General features: G+C 37.8%; 1 protein-coding gene across 1 annotated transcript in view; it reads left to right on the top strand.

Moving 5' to 3' along the window:
- Nucleotides 1–262: 262 nt before the first annotated feature.
- LOC134223584 (protein twist) overlaps nucleotides 263–21,404 on the top strand; it is a 45,514-nt gene continuing 24,372 nt past the window's right edge. Inside the window, exon 1 of the mRNA XM_062702761.1 lies at nucleotides 263–1,654. Coding sequence (XP_062558745.1) covers nucleotides 546–1,654 — 1,109 coding nt within the window. The 5' untranslated portion in view covers nucleotides 263–545. The remainder of the gene's footprint in view (nucleotides 1,655–21,404) is intronic.

Below are 21,404 nucleotides of genomic sequence, written 5' to 3' on the forward strand. Positions count from 1 at the left end.
TCCCAGTCAAGTTTTTCCCATTGTACATCGTCTTCTAATCTTCTGGCCCAAGCGAGATGACTCCAAGATTTCCCATTCACTCGTTCCTCACGCTTTGCGCCGTTTTTCTCTGTCTGCTGTTTATGATCGATGGGTCCCATCCTCCTGAAGCTGAAGCAGCGGATCGCGTTTCTTCCTCTCTTTCACACCCATTTCGAAACCGATCGAGCTTTCCGGGCCGTGCCGCAGTCGAAAAAACGAGAAAACCCATATTCAAATCTTGCTCCTGTGTAATCGCAGTCGACAGGGCAGGCAGAGTTAGTCGGACTCAGTTCTGCAACGCTTACTTGGATGATTGGACGCAAAGCGAGTGAAGCGCGCGCGCGATTGTGAATCGACTTCCCGAAAGTGTCGTCGTTGTCGACTTCGTGTTGGGCATCTGAAGTGCGAAAATCAAATTAAATTTGTGTATAATTAACTACGAAGAAAATTCTTGATTGATTGGGAGCTAATTAATGGTGAAGTTCAAGTGCGATTGATGAATTTAGTGTTCTGGGTGTGGTAAAATGTCGGGGGTGTGTCCCACCTCGCCCAAGTTGATTCTGGATATCAGCAACAATCAGTTTGACAGCCCTCAACAGCTTCCGACAAGTGCCAGTGCGAACATAGAACGCTCTCCGAGAATGATTAAAGTGGAATCGTATGAAAGTCTTGATGGTGGTGCCAGCATGAATCATCATCACGTGACTCAACAGCAGCAGCCTCATCACACGGTCCACCATGGACCGGACTTTACATCTTTAATGACTTCACAGACTACATCTCCTTCGTCTACCATCTACGTGTATCAGTCGCCTTCTGTTGTGTCGACTCACGGTGTTCCGATAGTTGATCCTCTGAATATCCCTCGCGGTGACATCATGACATCTTCCGTGAACACACTTCCTGTGATCTGCAAGAAGCGGAAACTCGACGCTGACTATGATTACGAGTTCGATCAATCATCGCTCAGTCCTACGACAGATAGCAAGCGTCTCCGTTACGATGGTAACGGATATGGCTATGCTCCCTTAGAATATCACCCCTCCAGTAACTATGCAGCACTTCCCGGGTATTCTACTCTTGAAGAAGATCACCAATCTCCTCGAATGATGCATGCAATCACTGCGTCATATTCGGACCCCTCCCATTACGGCATTTACTACCAAAATGACACACCCTGCAGTGTAGAAAACGACGCTTCCTCAATATCAGTCACCTCGTCACCAAACAAACCAGATGAACCCATCTACCCAACCAGTAATTTACCAAACACCCAACCCCCATCCTCCTGTATGATAACCACCAGCAGTTCATCCCCTACCTCATCCTCCTGTATCACTGCCAGCCACTCACCCCCTAATGAGGAAACGCACCAAACGATCTCGGGTGGTGCAGACCACCCCCTTCCGAGCCAGAAGCCCGCCCGAAAGTCCCGCTCCAATCGGGTCCGGAAGCGGCACGTCCGCGAATCTATCAGCTTCGAGGAACTGCAAACCCAACGGGTGATGGCCAACGTGCGGGAACGTCAGCGGACGCAGAGCCTAAATGAGGCGTTCGCATCGCTACGGAAAATCATTCCAACTCTGCCCAGCGATAAGCTGAGCAAGATCCAGACGCTGAAGTTGGCTTCCAGGTGAGTTTCCTTACAGGCAGGATATACTTGGTTTTGTCTCGTCAGGGTATTAGCATTTTTGCTAATTTTGGCCGCGAATTATAGAGAAGGAGAACTCTGTTCATGAAACGTAATTTTTTTTATTTTTGACATTTATCACAAATAAAATTAAATTGATGATTCCTGAATGTGCAGCAGATTGTGAATACAAGGTTGGATTTTTCATCATTTTTAAAGAATGAATTCTTGAATTGTTGCTGGAGATATCGAGTTCGATTCTCGGTCCGATCTAGGGAGTTTTCGTGTGGCAAACATTCTCGACTTCCTGGGCATAGTGTATCCAAGTTGAAAAGCAGGCCAATTTCTAGTTGTAATGTGAAGCCATTGAAGACAAAGTATAGCAAAAATATTTGGGTTTTTTCACAAGTAACTTACCAGATGAAATACTACGTTTTTTTTTGCACAATACCTGAATAAGAATTCGTATGGTGTTGAATTAAAGAGACCATTGGTGAATTGCAAATGGGTATTAATTTCGCAAAAAAAAGTCTTTAATGCTAGGATATTTTTCTCAATTATGTATGCATATTTCTCGCTAGGAATAATAGTAGTATCATACAGTCACTGGTGTGACCATCCGATAAGAATATGTATGACCATCGGCATAGAACGGACACTCTTCTTTGGCTCTCCCTTCTGCTCATTGGCCGGAAATACATTTTTCTGCGTTTATGTTTATCATTCGGTGGGTTGGGGACTTACACACATCAACCAGCAGCTCGCCGATAGATCTTAAGATATCTGGAAACTCCATTTTACCATACTTTAAATGGATGGGAGGCACCATTCGCTACGAAGCAGTTTAACAGAATATCAATGTCAAGATACGCAGACAAGATGGAACGTGACTTCAGGATGTAAGAACCGTCGACCGGTGGTAGTTGCCGTTCCAATCCTAGCTATGACTCAACTCAAGGCCAGGGTTGTAAATAATCGGCAGCACTGGATGAAGGTGATGCTTTTTTATATCATTTTTTTATTTTCTTCCTGCTTTGAAATCAACCTCACATTCCCGGAGAGGCAGAAAAGTAAACAACAGAACTCACATCACCCACAGCGCCGCGAAGATGAAATTTACCACAGCAAAATGTACACATTCACCCAGCAAATTGAAAAAAATCACCACGCGTTTAAATGGGCCACTCACAGTCATACGGTAAGGCGCGAACTGAGCAGCATGTCAGAGCGACTTGTGAGTGGCTGAATGTGAAATTGAATGGTCGGTGCTGGAAATGATTTTTCGGCTGCACTTAGTAGCACTCACCACGGCGGCGATGAAGGCGACAGCAGAATATACTGAGATCCATGTTTTTCACTGCATTGACTGTGAAATATTTCTACCCTGCTCAAGGCACAGCGACAGTGAAACAGCACTTGCCGTTTACTATATAAAACAAATATTCAAGGCTTCTGTGAGGTTTCTAAGTCAAGTTATCATTTCTGCACTCGCATATCATGAGGCTAACACGATAATACTTCTATGTCCAGGGAAGTCGATGCAATTTCCTAACCGAAAATTGCCTAGACCGGCACCGGGAATCAAACCCAGCTACCCTCAGCATGGTCTTGCTTTGTAGCCGCGCGTCTTACCATACGGCTGAGGAGGGACCAATTCGAAACCATCGATGTAGACATAATGCGAACCACAACTGACAGTCACATTATTAGCAATCAAAGCAATCGGGCTTTTTATCAACAACCAAATGAACCATTTGTTTGAAAAACTGCACGTGTGACATTTTCGGCCAAAATGAGGTTTTTATATTTTCTGAATCCTTGTCCAAAAATACGCATTCTGCCAAAAACACGAAAAAAAAATTGGTTCAAAAATGTATGAATTTTATTTTTGCAACTACGTACTTTGCAGATCAATTATGAAGTACTGCTTGCAGTTTCAGAACTGAAAGTGTCCCAGGGTGTTGAGTATTGCCTAAAACTATTGATCTGTATCGAAGAAATCGAAAGATTCGGTGTTAATTCGTTTAAAACAGTTTTTTTTTTAATATTTTCTCGGAATTGTGTAAAATGTAGATTTGCAGTTTCTCAAACAAATGAGTCAAATGTAATGCACCATCAAATGGCATAACGTGTTAAAAGTGGGTCCCGCTTGCCTACAGTCAGAATACAATCCACACCTTTTCGAATACGGATATTCTTCGGGTTGAAGTATGCAAATATTATGTTGGTGCGAAAGAGCTCTGAAGGCGGGATGAGCCAGCCGATTGCCGTTAAGACTAATCTTGGGTGGAGAGTCCATGGTTGCTGGACAACAGCGAACGCCATGAGTATCAATCTTATGAAACATTTCTGCAACAGTAATTGACAGATCGTGATGCATCTTAACCAGACGGTCAAACATTTCTTCTACATCGATACTGACATGCCGTATCAAGAAGAGCGCCTTTGAAAAGATGAAAACAAACTCTATTGATTCTTGAATCGCGCCCACGAGTCAAAGGTGTGCGCTACTTAACTGGTCTTGGCTTAGGTATGTGGCGATCCGATAAAATCCGACTACCGGACGAAAGCTCTGTCCAGTTAGAATCAAGAATCCTTTATTGTATTGCAGCGGCACGGAAAGTGAACGCTTCAAACATTATTTTACAGCGGTATGTCTACCTAGGCGCCCACTTTCTGTGGTATAAATTTCATGGTGTTTCGTGCAGCGAGTCAAAAATTATTCCAATTATTCTGCAAACCCCCCGTTGATAATCCTGCTCATCGACGGTGGAACCTACGTCAAAATGGATTTAGGACAGCTTCCTGGCCAAAAATTCTGCATGGCGACGGTTGCGAGTTGTTCCTGCGAGATTAAGTTTGCTTTTATGGACAAATTTGCAAAAAACCTGATGATTTGGCGAGGGATATGCAGTTGCAGAACAAAGACCAAAGTATTTGTGACGAATAAGACGATGGAATCTAAGCTGTTCAAGGAAGAATGTCTCAAAAACCGCGTACTAAGTTTCATGAAAGCCCTTGCAGGTCCCGTGAAGTTTTGGCCAGATTTGGCGAGTTGCCACTACAGCCGGGAAGTCATCCAGTTGTACCGCGATAATAACGTAGATTTCAACAATAAAAACATAACCCACCCAACTGCCCACAGTTCCGGCCCATCGAGACATTTTGAGCAATAATGAAGCGGAAGCTTAAGAAAAATGGATAAACAGCTCGGGACGCGACTCAGATGACCAAAATGTGGAAGAAATGTGTCAAGGAAGTTGTCTCCGGAGGTGTGCAGCGTTTGATGAGAGGAATAAAGAAGAAAGTGTGAATTGTCCCTAGAAAACTAGAAAAGCTTTGCATTTATATTTATTCCTTAAAGTACAGTAAATTACCTTTGTTTTGATGTATTAACCTTATTTGTATGTCAATCTGTTACCTAGATACAGATGTTTTATTATTCCGGATTCTAAATGGACATAGCTTTACAACACTACTGTCATGCACTGCTGGAAATGTTTCGTAAAACGTATGGAGAATGACGGGGAGCTAGCTATCATTATACATGAGAATATAGCAGAATGTAAAGCTAAAATCATGTAAACATTATCCTACCCGTTCCTTAATTAACTTATTAACAATCGGACACGGGCGTCGCTGGTATTGGTTATTTTTAGATCACCAGTTCGCTCTAAGGCTGCGTTAAAAAAAATCGCATCTGGAAAGCAAAAATGTATAAAATAAAAGGGTTTTCAAAATTTTCTTTAGTGAAAGTTAGATAGAATATGTATTGAAACATTCATAGACCTTTTATTCAGATCTATGCATATGTGTACAAATTCTCATATTTATTGTCATTTAAATCTCACTAATTTCTAAAGCACTAACGAGAGTAATAAACAAAACTAATTTTACATAATTAGGACTCCATTAGGCGAAACACATGCATTGAACGCTATTGAGTTTTGCTCAGATCAAGAACCGATTTACTTAGTTCTGAGTTATTTAGTATCGAGGATCGGGGTCTTTGAAAATTACGAGTATACTACCAGCGGTACTAAAGTTACTAACCCTGCTTAAATAGCTATTCAATCCAAGACGAGCACCTTGACTGGAAGATAGGTACCTTGCCTTACAGTGCGTTTCGTTCGTTTTATTGTCACTCAACCCCTGCAATCAGCCTATTGACAGGCAATTAATTTTTTGATTGTTTAGCCCATGGCCAGATCGTAGCCAGGAATCAGGATTTCCCGGGCATATATTTTTTCATACTGTGTGATGACGGGTCAACATCTCACTGTAAGTGGATAAATCTCGGTTTCTTATGTGAAGAGTTGAAAATTTTATTCTTTATGTGTAGCCTACAAAAGTTTAAGAATCACACGCGTTATACAGGTATAAATTATTATCTTGAATTTAACACTGGAATACTTGAAACTGTTTGAAATGCTATGGAAAGTAGTGAGCTCTCAATAGAACCCAACTTCCTGAAATTTTTTATATCTATGGAGAGGTAACACAAGTTTTGAATGTTTTCGAGCTTTGTTCAGTGAATTGATTGTTACTAGTGAGGATGATTTGAGTCAATCGTGTTGTAAGAGATGCTTTTCAACATGGCGAACATCCATAACAATGCATGTCAAGCAAAGCGCTGTACATAAATAGCGTGGTTAGAAGCTAATGGAATTCAACCAAAATATATTGTTTGCTACTTTAGTCGAACATAATTATTATAAGCAAACAATTTTCTGCATTAAATTTATAGAAAATAAAAGATAAAGCCTTGAGTTGGTCTCTCAACATCTATTTGCACATTGTGAAATTAACAAGCAGATTTGAATCAAAATAATTTTCGTCCTAATCAACTTTTTATTTTTTCAATAAAATTTTAATTAATTTCATGTTGAAATTGAAGCACGCTTAATTGAATGTTGCGTTAATTTTCATGCTCCTTTAGTTATTTCTTTTTCTTCAAATTGCATTTGACCATAAATCTTCTTGACAAAAGATTTTATGTTTTAGGGATGTTATTTTTTTCGTTTTCAGGCAAAAATGAATGGACTTCGAGTCTCCTCAGTCCCCATACCAATTCATTCCCTTAAGGTCACTCCTGACGGAATCCAAGTTTCAAAGTGCTCGCGTTTTCGGGGGCACACCACTCGATACGGAAGCAACGCACAACTGTCATTTTTGTTGATTTAGTTTTGCTGCGTCGCAGCATGCGTGAAAAAATAAAAATGACAGTTGTGCGTTGCTTCCGTATCGAGTGGTGTGCCCCCGAAAACGCGAGCACTTTGAATCTTGGATTCCGTCAGGAGTGACCTTAAATTTTGTCAAATACCAAATGATTCAATGCTGATACTTTTTTTTTGCTTGTATTTGAGGGCAATGCAAAATTCATTTCGTTCTTAACAGTAATTAAGAATAATTAGGCACTTCATTACAGATTTTCTGTAAGAGCTGTCCCTTAGATTATAGATCAACTAATTATCAACAGTGGCTGGTTTCCTTCCCGCCGCTGCCAACATCCAGGCGCTACGTATCTGCGAGAATAGAAAGCATGAGTTACCGCCAGACATCTGTATGGCAAAAGATACCACACGCCGGCGCTATCAAAATTGGAAGCTTTCCACGAAAAACTATTTGGTACCAGTTATGCAGGAAGATGTTTGCTACTACGCCTACCAAATATGTTTTCGTTAACGGAGCCCAATTTCGAGAAATAAGACCCTAGCTGCCTTTCGCCATACTGATTTCAGAGAGTTAACTCCTAGTGTGCCGTTGTAAGTGAGTGATTCATTGTATGATGCTCTCCTAATCGATGCTGGCTGATGAGTTAGAGAACACAAATTGAAGAAAAAATATAAAATGAAGAAGGAAAAGAATTCTAAGAAATCAAACGGTTTGAAACATGGTTGGAGATATTGGAATTTAAAATAAGGAATAAAGAGGAAAAGAGTAGCAATTAATAACTAAACAAAAAGCTTCTCTGTTAGCTTCCACAGGAATTCTTGATCTCTTCGTCAGTAGCGGATTGAAGTTCACTGATTTGTAGCTTCCGTGTCCTTTTTTTTATTTTTATAACAAAAATGCTGGAGGCGGAAAAATATGACACACAGAAAAACAAACACGGGTGTTTGGGAGCTGGTCCTAACCTTCCTTCCGACGTAGACTGTATTTAGGTGGGTTGGTGGTGATTCCCGGTAGTTGAGGTGGACTTCGGAGGCCTTATTATTCCTTTGGGTGTTTCGGTGTGTTTTCTCCTGTATTCTCCTCAAGGTAATCTGATCCTATCGGCGACGTATCCAACTTAATACTAACATGGTTGACTTCGTGTCGTGATAGCTGCAATCGCCTTCGTCCTTGTTACGAAGGAATGCACATTTGTTGCATTGCACCAACCGAGCTCATTCGCAACGAGGGGTGCATCGATGATCCATAGACGGCTTAATACAAGCACACTACGTCCTAACAAGTCGTTTGTCTGAAATGGTCAGAAAATGGCATTGGGCCAGACGGGTCATACGACCGAAAATGTTATTTGCTGAACTAGGAATATGGCCAACATGTTAACCCTATAAGCCAAATAGCCCTTTCGGCCAAACGACCATTTCGTCGTATTATACAGAAATGTTGCCTTTTCAGCCAACTGCTGTTGCCCAGCTTAGCTCAGTACATGTCTTACAAAGTCTCAAATACAAAAATATTATTTAACTGACTTAAATTATTACCAGAGGATCAAATTTGGGGGCATTTTTTTGTTTACACATACTACAACAGCATCCATTGTTCTATGCGTCAATTCACTGTTTTCAACGAAGGAAATGCAAATTTTGGCGTTACGTAACTAAAGGATCTTTAATTTTCGACAAAACGATCAGTTCAACCGAACGACATTTTCGACTTTTTGTCCACTTCGGTCACATAGCTTTTGTCTAGATGGGTTACGACCTAATGTTTAGAAAATGTTCAGTCAAACAACTTTCAGCCTTGTGTTCTACGGCTAAATGGCTTTCGGTTGAATGACTTTCGGCCAAGCAACCTTTTCAGTTTAAAAATTTGATTTCAATGGGAAATTTTCTTGATTTCAATAGGATAGGCTTCGAAATTTCCACAGGAAATTCTACGGAATGAGCTTAAGAAATTCACAGTAGTTGACCGAAATATGCACGGATAATTTATTTATATTTTAGGATTTTTTTTTTTGACAATTGCCTCGTGAAATTTTCCGCAATGTGCATCTTAATCCTACTTTTCAGAATTTCCTTTCCTCAAGCCTTATATGAAAGAAAATCACATCTGGAGCGTTTCTGTAGGACAACCCAAAATTCTAAAAAATAGTTTAGAGGTTCCGACAGAGCGATTTTTGAAAAAAGCTGTTTTTTGCACTTATTGTCATATATTGGCTATATTCGCCACATTTGAACCACTTTATTAATCGTTTAATATTTTTTGGTTTACTAAATCTTTAATATCTCAACCCCGTTATAATAAACTTTCCTTATAAAAAATACTTTTTGAATAGTGTTTGACAATGCGCGAGAATACATTATTTTACGGACACGAGGTAAATTTCTGCGAAAATTGCCGAAAAAAATGCATTTTCATGATATTGAATTGGTTCTAGAGGCTATATAATTGCATAATACCAACTGAATGACCATGTGGCATTATGGTCCACAGAAAAGTCAAAAAATATTAAACGATTAAAAAAGTGATTAAAATGTGGCGAATATAGCAAAGTGCAAAAAACAGCTTTTTTCAAAAATCGCTCTGTCGAAACCTCTAAACTATTTTTTAGAATTTTGGGTTGTCCTACAGAAACGCTCCAGATGTGATTTTCTTTCATATAAGGCTTGAGCACCATGACTTTTCAAACATAGTGTTTTTTGGGACACCCTAGTGTAGAATGATTATGTGTGCGGTTATATAAATCGTAAGCTAAATTTTTAAATTTTTGCCAATACAAATGTGTGAGCATATTTGCATGGAGCTATAAACAAAACAACCTGTCATGATGTCAAAGCCTACTTGGAGTTACACAAGAGTAATGGCAAAATAGCGAAGTTTGATTTCTGCTTTGAACAGTAGGAAATGGTTTTTGATTAAACATACCTTACATCTTTGTAAGCTCGACAGTTCAGGTATGAAATCATAGCCAATTACTTGTATACTTTGAAATGAGTATGAGATTTTCTGCCACAATTTGCCCCTTGTCAGGTTGCATTTTTCAAGTTTTGACGTAGGACTTACGTCTTTCTTTACTATACTGGGTGTCATTTAGATTTTTGGAAATCGAGAGCGTTACGCTGGAAGGGAATATTTTGAACGTTACTAGCGCCTTTATCTTTCGATGGATTTTTAAGATTTATATATCAATCGACTTGGACACATTCCAGCATGTTGTCTATTTCATTGAAACTTAAGATTATTAACGATAAACTATTGAAAATTTCAACTCTTGTCAAAGCCAGCAAAAATTTCATATGTAACCAATCCCGTACATTCCTAACACGGACATCAGAATGCGGTATGTCACGGGCCTTCGAATTCTCTGTATAAAAGAAGCAGTGCCTGCCGTGTGCGAGTCATTACAATTGGTGACAGCAGCGCGTACTGACGTGATTTTTGCTCGCGCATTTTTCGTATCGTTTCGTTCGTTCGTTTGCTGTGTTAACCTACACAGCATGCAGTCGCCAACGGTAGAACTGCCGGTGGGTCTGCGAATACACAGAAAGAAATAATGAAAAGTAATCGACGCGTAAATAATAAAGACGTGGAAAATTACACTATTTAGGGCGTAAATGAATCTTTTCCAACAAGTTCCCCCTAAATGTATGCAATTTACATAGCATTATGACACTTATTCGTATAAAAAGTGTCATAATGCAATACAAATTGCATACATTCACGAGATAATATCGTTTAAATCTACGCTCTTTTTGGCATTCCCTTTATGTGCATTACTTTCGTGTAAATTTCAACAACTTTTTCTATCTGTGTATGCATGAAAGAGGTGGGTGCATTTTTTTGTCATTCTGTGCTTGATGATGGTCGGATGCAGTAGTGTCGGTTGCGATGGATGCAATCGCCCATCGCATCGCTCGGAGTTCACAGCTAGAGGCCGATGATGGCTGAGCCAGCGAGGGCAGCGGTGGTAGGTAGATGAAGAAGAATAAAACTAGAGAGATTTGGTCTGCTCATCCACGAAAAGCGATTGGTTTCATTATCCACATGATCCCGGGATGGGTACGAGTCATGTCATATGACTGACCTTATGTTAAGTTGTGTTTGGTACTAAACGACACGTACATTAGAACATGGTTATACTAAAACAGTTCTGATTCACCCGCAAAAAAAATCAACTGGAAAGTCCGCAAAAAATAATTTCCAGAAGAACATTTAAATAAACTTTATTTTATTCTTTGTTTTTCATTTTCTGAAAAATTATATTATTAAACTTGACGTAGACTCGGAGTTTGGAATCAAAACATTAAATTTTTTTTTCGTTGACGTATTAGCAGTACCTCCTATATTTTATTAGGATAACTGCTCCTTTACTAGTTTCTTATTGTTGTGTTTTTTTCAGCAGTGGACACGCATGTTAGCAAAAAGAAGCAACGAAATTGGTGCTGTATTTCTTTGTTTGGAAAACGGAACAGTTCCCCTAAAATAGCACATTTTGCCAAAGTCTGAAAATTTTATAAATAGAATTTTTAAACTTCAAATACTATCATCAATAAGAAATCTATAAATGCCCTACATTTGCTACAATTTGATGGCTTAATACAGCAATTCTAATTAAGGTACACTGGGGGAAGTGGAAAAGAAAAAATCGATAGATAAATGGAAAAACGCCAAAGTTGTTCCTATTTTGAAGCCGGACAAAAATCCAGCTGAGGCTTCTAGTTATCGCCCAATCAGTTTGCTTTCTTCAATAAGCAAACTGTTTAAAAAGATTATTTTAAATAGAATGATGGTTCATATTAATGACAATTCTATATTTGCTGATGAGCAATTTGGTTTTCGCCATGTGCATTCAACCACCCATCAGTTATTAAGAGTAACGAATTTAATTCGGCTCAACAAATCTGAAGGATATTCGACTGGAGTTGCTCTTCTTGATATAGAAAAAGCATTTGACAGTGTTTGGCATGAAGGTTTGATTGTAAAATTGATGAATTTTAATTTTCCTCTGTACATCATTAAACTGATCCAAAATTATTTATAAGATCATTTACTGCAGGTAAATTATCAGAATTATAAATCTGAAAGATTACCAGTAAGGGCTAGTGTCCCCAAGGCAGCATACTGGGGACCATATTGTATAACATTTTACTTCTGACTTACCTGATTTACCACCAGGGTGTCAAAAATCTTTGTTTGCAGATGACACAGGTCTCTCAGCCAAAGGGCGAAGCCTTCGTGTCATTGTAGTAGATTGCAAAAAGTTTGGATATTTTCTCCACTTACTTGCAAAATGGAAAATTTCCCGAATGATTCCAAAACTCAGCTTATAATTTTCCCACATAAGCCGAGAGCTTCTTATTTGAAACCTTCTAGCAGACATATTGTCACTATGAATGGGGTTCAATTAATTGGTCTAGCGAAGCCAAATATTTAGGACTTCTGCTAGATAAAAATTAACTTCTAAAAATCACATTGAAGGCCTTCAAGCCAAATGTAACAAATATATTAAGTGTCTATATCCACTTATAAACAGAAAATCAAAACTTTGTCGCAAGAACAAACTTTTGATTTACAAACAAATTTTTAGACCAGCCATGTTGTATGCTGTGCCAATATGGACTAGTTGCTGCAATACCAGAAAGAAGGCACTCCAGAGGATTCAAAATAAAATTTTGAAAATGATTCTGAAGTTGCCTCCGTGGTATAGTACCAATGAACTTCATAGAATTTCTAATATTGAGACATTGCAACAAATGTCCAACAAAATAATTTCCAATTTTAGGCAAAAATCGTTGCAATCTTCTATTGCAACGATTAACTCCTTGTACCCTTAGTATAAAATAGGTTAAGTTTAGTTTAAGTTGAAAACATTGTAATTCCTACATGGTTCAATGAAACCAGAGGAAAAATTCTAACTGCCAGAGGCAATTAAAATGTATTAATAATAACTAAAACTGTAACATAGCAAATAAGGATGATAGTGTTAAGAAAACACGGAACACCTAGTCTAAGAGATGAATGCATGTATTAGATAATTAGCAATCGATAGTTCATGTTCAACTTATTGTAGAACCAATTTAAATGATCTAAATGCATTCAATCATTATGGGCTCCCAAAAACAGTCCATTTTGCACTAACTGTGCAGTAATTCATACCATTTTAGCCGTTTGAAATTTATAAAATTATATTCGAAATTTGGGAGTTATTTTTCCACTTACCCTAGCGGAATGGGGTAAGTGGAAAACCCAAGTTATCTTGACCTCCAATTGTGATGATTAGTGATATGTAATTAAAATCAAGACGGAAATTGCTCTGAGTATCTTTTGTTGAATAATTTCATTGGATTAAAGGAATACGTCCCCAAGGAATTTTTTTAAATAGATAGGGGAGGGCTGGTTGTGCCTTCCTGAACACTAAGTGTACGTAAAATCTGTATGTTTACCCCAAAGATGATTTTTTTGAGGGAGAATGAGACTTACATTGTTATAAACTTATCGACTCAGTTTTACGAATTGATATGATGTCTGTGTGTGCGTGTTTGTATGTATTTGTGTGCGCAATACACTTTCTAAATTATCACCTATTCTCATGCACTTGTTCCTACTCGTTTTTTTCGCAACAAATTGCATTCAACGGCGAAACTTGTTATGAATATAAATGAATATGCTATTTTTATCTTCCTCGTACATTTTTTTTTATATGTAAAACATGTGAAAGGCATCAATACCGATAGGTGGATTAATCAGGCGTTTTCTTATAAATATTAGTCCAATCACCACTCAAATCACAATGATACAGCTATCAAAATAAACCTTGGAGGGAAGGAAAAATTTGCGTGATCAGAACATTTTCCACCGCAGTGTTTGATACCAGGGGTAAGTGTAAAATCTTTAAATTATTTGGTTTCATGGTACAAACCACTACAAATTGAATGTGATTAGTTTAATTGTATTATAATGATCACCTGTGGTGAAAAATCACTGGAAAAAGGAACAATTTATGCAAGTAAGAATTGATTTTATGAATGCAAAAATTAACTTCTCGCGAAACCTAAAATGACAGCTCCAGCGTAAACTGTGTTAGTGTAAGTATAACACAGATTTTAACATAGTATTAGTGTGAACATTAAACCATAGTTTTGCACAATGTTATGGTGTGGTAAAAACTGTAAAATCTTTACAATTGAATTTTTTCGAGTCGATTTTTACACTTGCCCCCTTTTTCCACTTCCTCCAGTGTACCTTATGTATTTGATTATTAGTTTTATTTCCAAAAGTTTTGAAAAAACAAATTGCTAATAATTCTACACAGCATGGAAAAGGCGATTCAAAAATGACGTCCACTACTTTTTGGGATTTCTAGACCCCTCCCCCCCTCTGTCACGCTTTTTTGTATACCTAGTACCCTCCCCCCTAAAACCTGTGACATCATTTTCGAACTACCCCGAAGTTGGCGTTTCCAATATCAATACCTATAATCAAACTCCATAGATCCAAAATTTAGAAGTTAAATGTAAATACGTTACGTTTATACAAGTCCTACGTCTACTCGCGGTTATGATTAAAACATTACCCATTGCTCGTTTTTAAGTTGCAACAGTCCCCTAATGGCGTATTTTAATATGATGCAGTACTTCATGGAACATGCAAAAAATGTTGAAATGGTAGTAAAAAAGATTAAATAAAAAAAACATTTTAAGGGTTTGTCGTCATAAAACGTAACATATCTCCAAAAAAATGAAATTACGAAATTGGCGCCTTCGACAAAGTTTTTCAGTTTTGCTTCAACTTTTGTGAAGACACGAACCATGTAGGGGGAATGACGGCTTTGGCAGGTTTTGTTCTATTATTGGCAGGGCTTTTTTATGTCTGACTATGCTCAAATTTGGCCTAAACATTCTTTGCATATCAAAGAACATTGTGGCCAAATTTCATAAAATTTGGTCGACAAAAACCCTCCTGCCAATAATAGAACAAAACCTGCCAAAGCCGTCTTTCCCCCTATGTTGAAAAATGGATTTTTTTTTATTTCACAAATAGGAGGATGGATAGAGATGGTCGGGTTTGGGTTTGGTAAATTTGTACAATGTCGGGTTCGGGTCGGGTACGGGTTTAAGAATTTCATTATCGAATATTTTTTTATTCATTTCTGGTAAATTTGAGGATTTTTCGTTATTTGGGCCTACATCCTTTTGGTTGTAAATAGTAAAATAAAATATCTAGTTTGAGTTTCCCGGCGACAAAATAGTTCGGGTCCAGCTCGGGTTTAAATAGTTGAATTAATTCGGGTTCGGGTCGAGTCCGAGTTTGAAAGGAATTTATGAATCGGGTTCGGGTCAGGTTCGGGTTTGCAAAATGTGAAACCCGACCATCTCTAAGGATGGATCATTAAGCTGAATACATACTTTTAAAGAAGAGCATCAACTTACTGATAAAATGTCTAGAAGACATTATTACGCGAAGTCGCATAATAAAAATACTATTAATTGAACGCGCTGAAAATAAGATTTTAACCAAAAGGTATCACATTCGTATCCATCGGTATCAGACCATTATGTCGAATGGTGCACTAGTAGCAGAGTTTGTCACAGCAACTCAAATATAACCCAGATTAAAGAGCGAAGCAGAATGGATACGTTTGCGTGCGTTTTGACAGTTTACCCATGGCAAAACTGTCAAAACGCACGCAAACGTATCCATTCGGCTCAGCTCTTAAGTCCTACATGAATCACGGAAACCCATATATGGCAAGTGTGTTACTCGGGAAGCTAAACGGTTTTAAGACCATATAAGTAAGAAGTGAGAAATACGTCAGTTCTTCCTTCTCATTTTTGCTTATTTCTGCTTTTTTTTGTTTTCTTCTTTCTTCTTCCTTATTCTTTCTTCCTTATTGCTTCTTTCTTATTTATTGTATCTTTTTGCCTTTCTCGTACAACAAAGTTGTACCAGAAGGCTATAATTTCACTCCAAAAGCCAAATTTTGATAGAAGGCTCGGAGACCCATAGTGTTATATACCAATCGACTCAGCTCGAAAAACTGAGCACATGTCTGACTGTGTGTGTGTGTGTGTGTGTGTAGCCCCGGGAATTTTTATTGTTAAACACGTTTCATATAGAAGGACTTGACCGATTCGAGTGCAACTAGTTTCATTCGACGGAGAAACTTTCCTAGTTGGACACTATTGTTTTTGTTTGCTAATATCTCATGCGGTTTGAATAATATTTCTATTTTTCTTTTATCAAATACGCTGTGTACATGCACATTTTAAATCATTAATCAATTTAGCCGTGACGCAATCCATTACTCTCATAGTTGAGTTATTTTTAAGCAGCGTGATATAATCGCATCAAAGCTATGAACCGCCTAAATGTAGGCAATTTACGTTGCATTTACCATACTAATTCGAATTCAACACGTTGAATCGAGAAAGGCATAATCACCACTGGTGGATAAATTTGGGTTTTATCTTATTTCTTCTTTTCTGCTTCTTTCTTCTTCCTTTTTCTTCTTACTAATTCCTTCTTCTATCTGTTTGCTTCATTCTTCCTTCCCATATCTTTCTTCTTTGTTCTTTCTTATTCCTTAGTACGTTCTGTCGTAGCCAAGCAAATCCGTTCTCCAACTTGCTTTTTGTTGTTTAAAATAAGTGTTGGACACTTGCAAACAAATGGCGTGTTCACGCCTCAAGAAACGAACACTGAATGATCTTCATTTATTTTCTTTGTCCCCTTCTAACAATCAAGAATTCCCTGTCAGCCTACTTAGATTCAATTTGAAATTTCTTCTCATTAGCTTCTTAGCATGCTGGCATTTCAAATGCCTACTACGAAAGAATTTAAAATTTGTTATCATTTTATTTTATTTAAATTCTATTTTATTTATCAATGTAACCAAAAACTGCAAATGCTTTTTTCAGGCTCACTTTATTCCCCACAATATTCACCGTCTCTACTCTTTCATTGTTTATTCTGGTAAGCAAATTATTTGGAGCTGTTAATACGAAAGTATAAATTTAATTGTATTTTTTTTCACATCTGCGCATGTGTTTAAATATCAAGAACAGCTATGAGTTTATTGCTTGTGGCTATAAAGCATTGACGCTGTCCTATAACTAATCAGCTAATCTGTTTAAAACTATTGGTTTACTAAAGCATTACCTTAACGAATCAAATCCAAATCCAATCCAAATCCAATCCAAATCCAATCCAAATCCAATCCAAATCCAATCCAAATCGAATCCAAATCCAATCAAAATCCAATCCAAATCCAATTCAAATCCAATCCAAATCCAATCCAAATCCAATCCAAAACCAATCCAAATCCAATCCAAATCAAATCCAAATCCAATCCAAATCCAATCCAAATCCAATCCAAATCCAATCCAAATCCAATCCAAATCCAAATCCAATCCAAATCAAATCAAAATGCAATCCTAATCCAATCCTAATCCAATCCAAATCCAATCCTAATCCAATCCAAATCCAATCCAAACCAATCCAAACCAATCCAACCAATCCAAATCGAATCCAACCAATCAAACCAATCCAAACCAATTCAAACCAATCCAAACCAATCCAAACCAATCCAAACCAAACCAAATCCAAACCAAACCAAACCAATCCAAACCAATCCAACCAATCCAAATCGAATCCAAACCAATCAAACCAATCCAAACCAATCAAAACCAATCCAAATTCAATCCAAAACCAATCCAAACCAATCCAAACCAATCCAAACCCATCCAACCAATCCAAACCAATCCAAACCAATCTAAACCAATCCAAACCAATCCAAACCAATCCAAATCAAACCAAACCAATCCAAATCAAATCCAAACGCAACCTAATCCAATCCAAACCAATCCTAATCCAATCCAAACCAATCCCAAACCAATCCAAATCCAATCCAAATCGAACCAAACCAATCAAACCAACCAAACCAATCCAAACCAATCCAAACCAATCCAAACCAATCCAAACCAATCCAAACCAATCCAAACCAATCCAAACCAATCCAAACCAATCCAAACCAAACCAAACCAATCCAACCAATCCAAACCAATCCAAACCAATCCAAACCAATCCAAACCAACCAAACCAATCCAAACCAATCCAAACCAATCCAAACCAATCCAAACCAATCCAAACCAATCCAAACCAATCCAAACCAATCCAAACCAATCCAAACCAATCCAAACCAATCCAAACCAACCAAACCAATCCAAACCAATCCAAACCAATCCAAACCAACCAAACCAATCCAAACCAATCCAAACCAATCCAAACCAACCAAACCAATCCAAACCAATCCAAACCAATCCAAACCAATCCAAACCAATCCAAACCAATCCAAACCAATCCAAACCAATCCAAACCAATCCAAACCAATCCAAACCAATCCAAACCAATCCAAATCCAATCCAAATCCAATCCAAATCCAATCCAAATCCAATCCAAATCCAATCCAAATCCAATCCAAATCCAATCCAAATCCAATCCAAATCCAATCCAAATCCAATCCAAATCCAAATCCAATCCAAATCAAATCCAAATCAAATCCGAATCCAACCCAATTCCAAATCCAATCCAAATTAAATCTAAATGCAATCCTAATCCAATCCAAACCCAATCCAATCCAAATCCAATCCAAATCCAATCCAAATCCAATCCAAATCCAATCCAAATCCAATCCAAATCCAAATCCAATCCAAATCCAATCCAAACCCAAGCCAAATCCAATCCAAACCAACACAACCAATCCAACCAAACCAATCCAAACCAATCCAAACCAATCCAAACCAATCCAAACCAATCCAATTCCAATCCAAACCAATCCAAACCAATCCAAATCCAAACCAACCCAAACCAATCCAAACCAATCCAAACCAATCCAAACCAATCCAAACCAATCCAAACCAATCCAAACCAATCCAAACCAATCCAAACCAATCCAAACCAATCCAAACCAATCCAACCAATCCAAACCAATCCAAACCAATCCAAACCAATCCAAACCAATCCAAACCAATCCAATTCCAATCCAAACCAATCGAAATCGAATCCAAACCAATCCTAATCCAATCCAAACCAATCCAAACCAATCCAAACCAATCCAAAACCAATCCAACCAATCCAAATCGAATACAAACCAATCAAACCAATCCAAACCAATCCAAACCAATCCAAACCAATCCAAACCAATCCAAACCAATCCAAACCAATCCAAACCAAACCAAACCAATCCAAACCAATCCAAACCAATCCAAACCAATCCAAACCAATCCAACCAATCCAAATCTAAACCAAATTCAATCCAACCAATCCAAATCCAAGCCAAATGAAATCTAAATGCAATCCAAACCAATCCAAACCAATCCAAACCAATCCAAACCAATCCAAACCAATCCAAACCAATCCAAACCAATCCAAACCAATCCAAACCAATCCAAACCAATCCAACCAACCAACCAAACCAATCCAAACCAATCCAAACCAACCAAACCAATCCAAACCAATCCAAACCAATCCAAACCAATCCAAACCAATCCAATCCAAACCAATCCAAACCAATCCAAACCAGTCCAAACCAATCCTAATCCAATCCAAACCAATCCAAACCAATCCAAACCAATCCAAACCAATCCAAACCAATCCAAACCAATCCAATCCAAATCTAATCCAACCAATCCAAACCAATCCAAACCAATCCAAACCAATCCAAACCAATCCAAACCTAAACCAAATTCAATCCAAACCAATCCAAATCAAATCTAAACGCAACACAAACCAATCCTAATCCAATCCAAACCAATCCAAATCTAATCCAAACCAATCCAAACCAATCCAAACCAATCCAAACCAATCCAACCAATCCAAACCAACCAATCCAAACCAATCCAAACCAATCCAAAACCCAATCCAAATCCAATCCAAATCCAATCCAAATCCAATCCAAATCCAATCCAAATCCAATCCAAATCCAATCCAAATCCAATCCAAATCCAATCCAAATCCAATCCAAATCCAATCCTAATCCAATCCAAATCCAATCCAAATTCAATCCAAATCCAATCCAAACCCAATCCAAATCGAATACAAATCCAAATCCAAATCCAATCCAAATCCAATCCAAATCCAATCCAAATCCAGTTAGATTTCACCTTTCAAATTCCAGATGGCGGATAAACTTCAATATTAAATCCTCGATGTTTCATTTTTGTTTGCATTTCTCAATAAAAAGCTTTTTCCATAAAAAATGCTTCATGTCTTACCATTATTTTTTTTGCCATTTTCACTTCTCATTACCATTACCATTTTCATTTGGACAATTCTTCCTTGTCTTCTAACTCAACTTGCATTCACTAGCACACCATCGGCACGAAGTGCATGCATTACAAACCAAACTAATATTTCTATTTTATGATTTTGTCTCCCTGGAGCAATTTTGTAGAAGGCATTAGCTTTCCAAACCCCACAGATTCCGAAATATTCAACCTAACTGCCAATAGACTGAATTTCAAATTATGGTGAACACCCTCTGCAAATCGCCTGATTTTTGCTTGTTTTACCCGCGATCGCTTGTCTTTATTCCTTTGCCAACCAATTAAATGGGCATACTCTTCTTTTGCCGATTCATCTATGAACCTGTTTACATGGCTTACCATTATTTTTTGCCATATCGTTTTCTTTTCTCTGGCTTACCATTTTTTTTTTGCCAGGCATGGCTTACCATATTTTTTTGCCATTTTTGTTGCCGGTTTGAGGCTAAACAATTTTGCTCAACATATTATGGCTTACCATTATTTTTTTGCCATTTTATTTTCCAGCTGAGGCTTACCCTTATTTTTTTGCCTTTCAGACCTCATGGCTTATCATTATTTTTTTGCCATATTGTCCTGCGTCCTAGGCTTACCATTATTTTTTGCCTGGTTTCTTTTCTTTTCTTTTCTGTCAACTTATCTTACCATTCGTGGGAGCAACGACCACGTCATTGTCGTAGCCAAGCAAATCCGTTCTCCAACTTGCTTTTTGTTGTTTAAAATAAGTGTTGGACACTTGCAAACAAATGGCGTGTTCACGCCTCAAGAAACGAACACTGAATGATCTTCATTTATTTTCTTTGTCCCCTTCTAACAATCAAGAATTCCCTGTCAGCCTACTTAGATTCAATTTGAAATTTCTTCTCATTAGCTTCTTAGCATGCTGGCATTTCAAATGCCTACTACGAAAGAATTTAAAATTTGTTATCATTTTATTTTATTTAAATTCTATTTTATTTATCAATGTAACCAAAAACTGCAAATGCTTTTTTCAGGCTCACTTTATTCCCCACACGTTCATCATAACCTTATTCCGGCAAACTTTAAAAGAAGAGATCATATCCATCATTGCCGTATTCCGCCAAATACCGTGCAAACTTAAACTTCGGACACTTAAGCACCTTCTGTTACAAAACTAATCTGTATTCATGCATTTTGATTAATACTGTTTAAATCACCATTTCAACTATAATGTATAGCCCTTACCTTTTGGCAACGGGTTCAAATTGTCCGAACCAAATTGTCAAATTTCGCAAAAATAT

The sequence above is a fragment of the Armigeres subalbatus genome, chromosome 3, assembly GCF_024139115.2.
Source record: "Armigeres subalbatus isolate Guangzhou_Male chromosome 3, GZ_Asu_2, whole genome shotgun sequence".
In the NCBI taxonomy this organism is placed as follows: Eukaryota; Metazoa; Arthropoda; class Insecta; order Diptera; family Culicidae; genus Armigeres; species Armigeres subalbatus.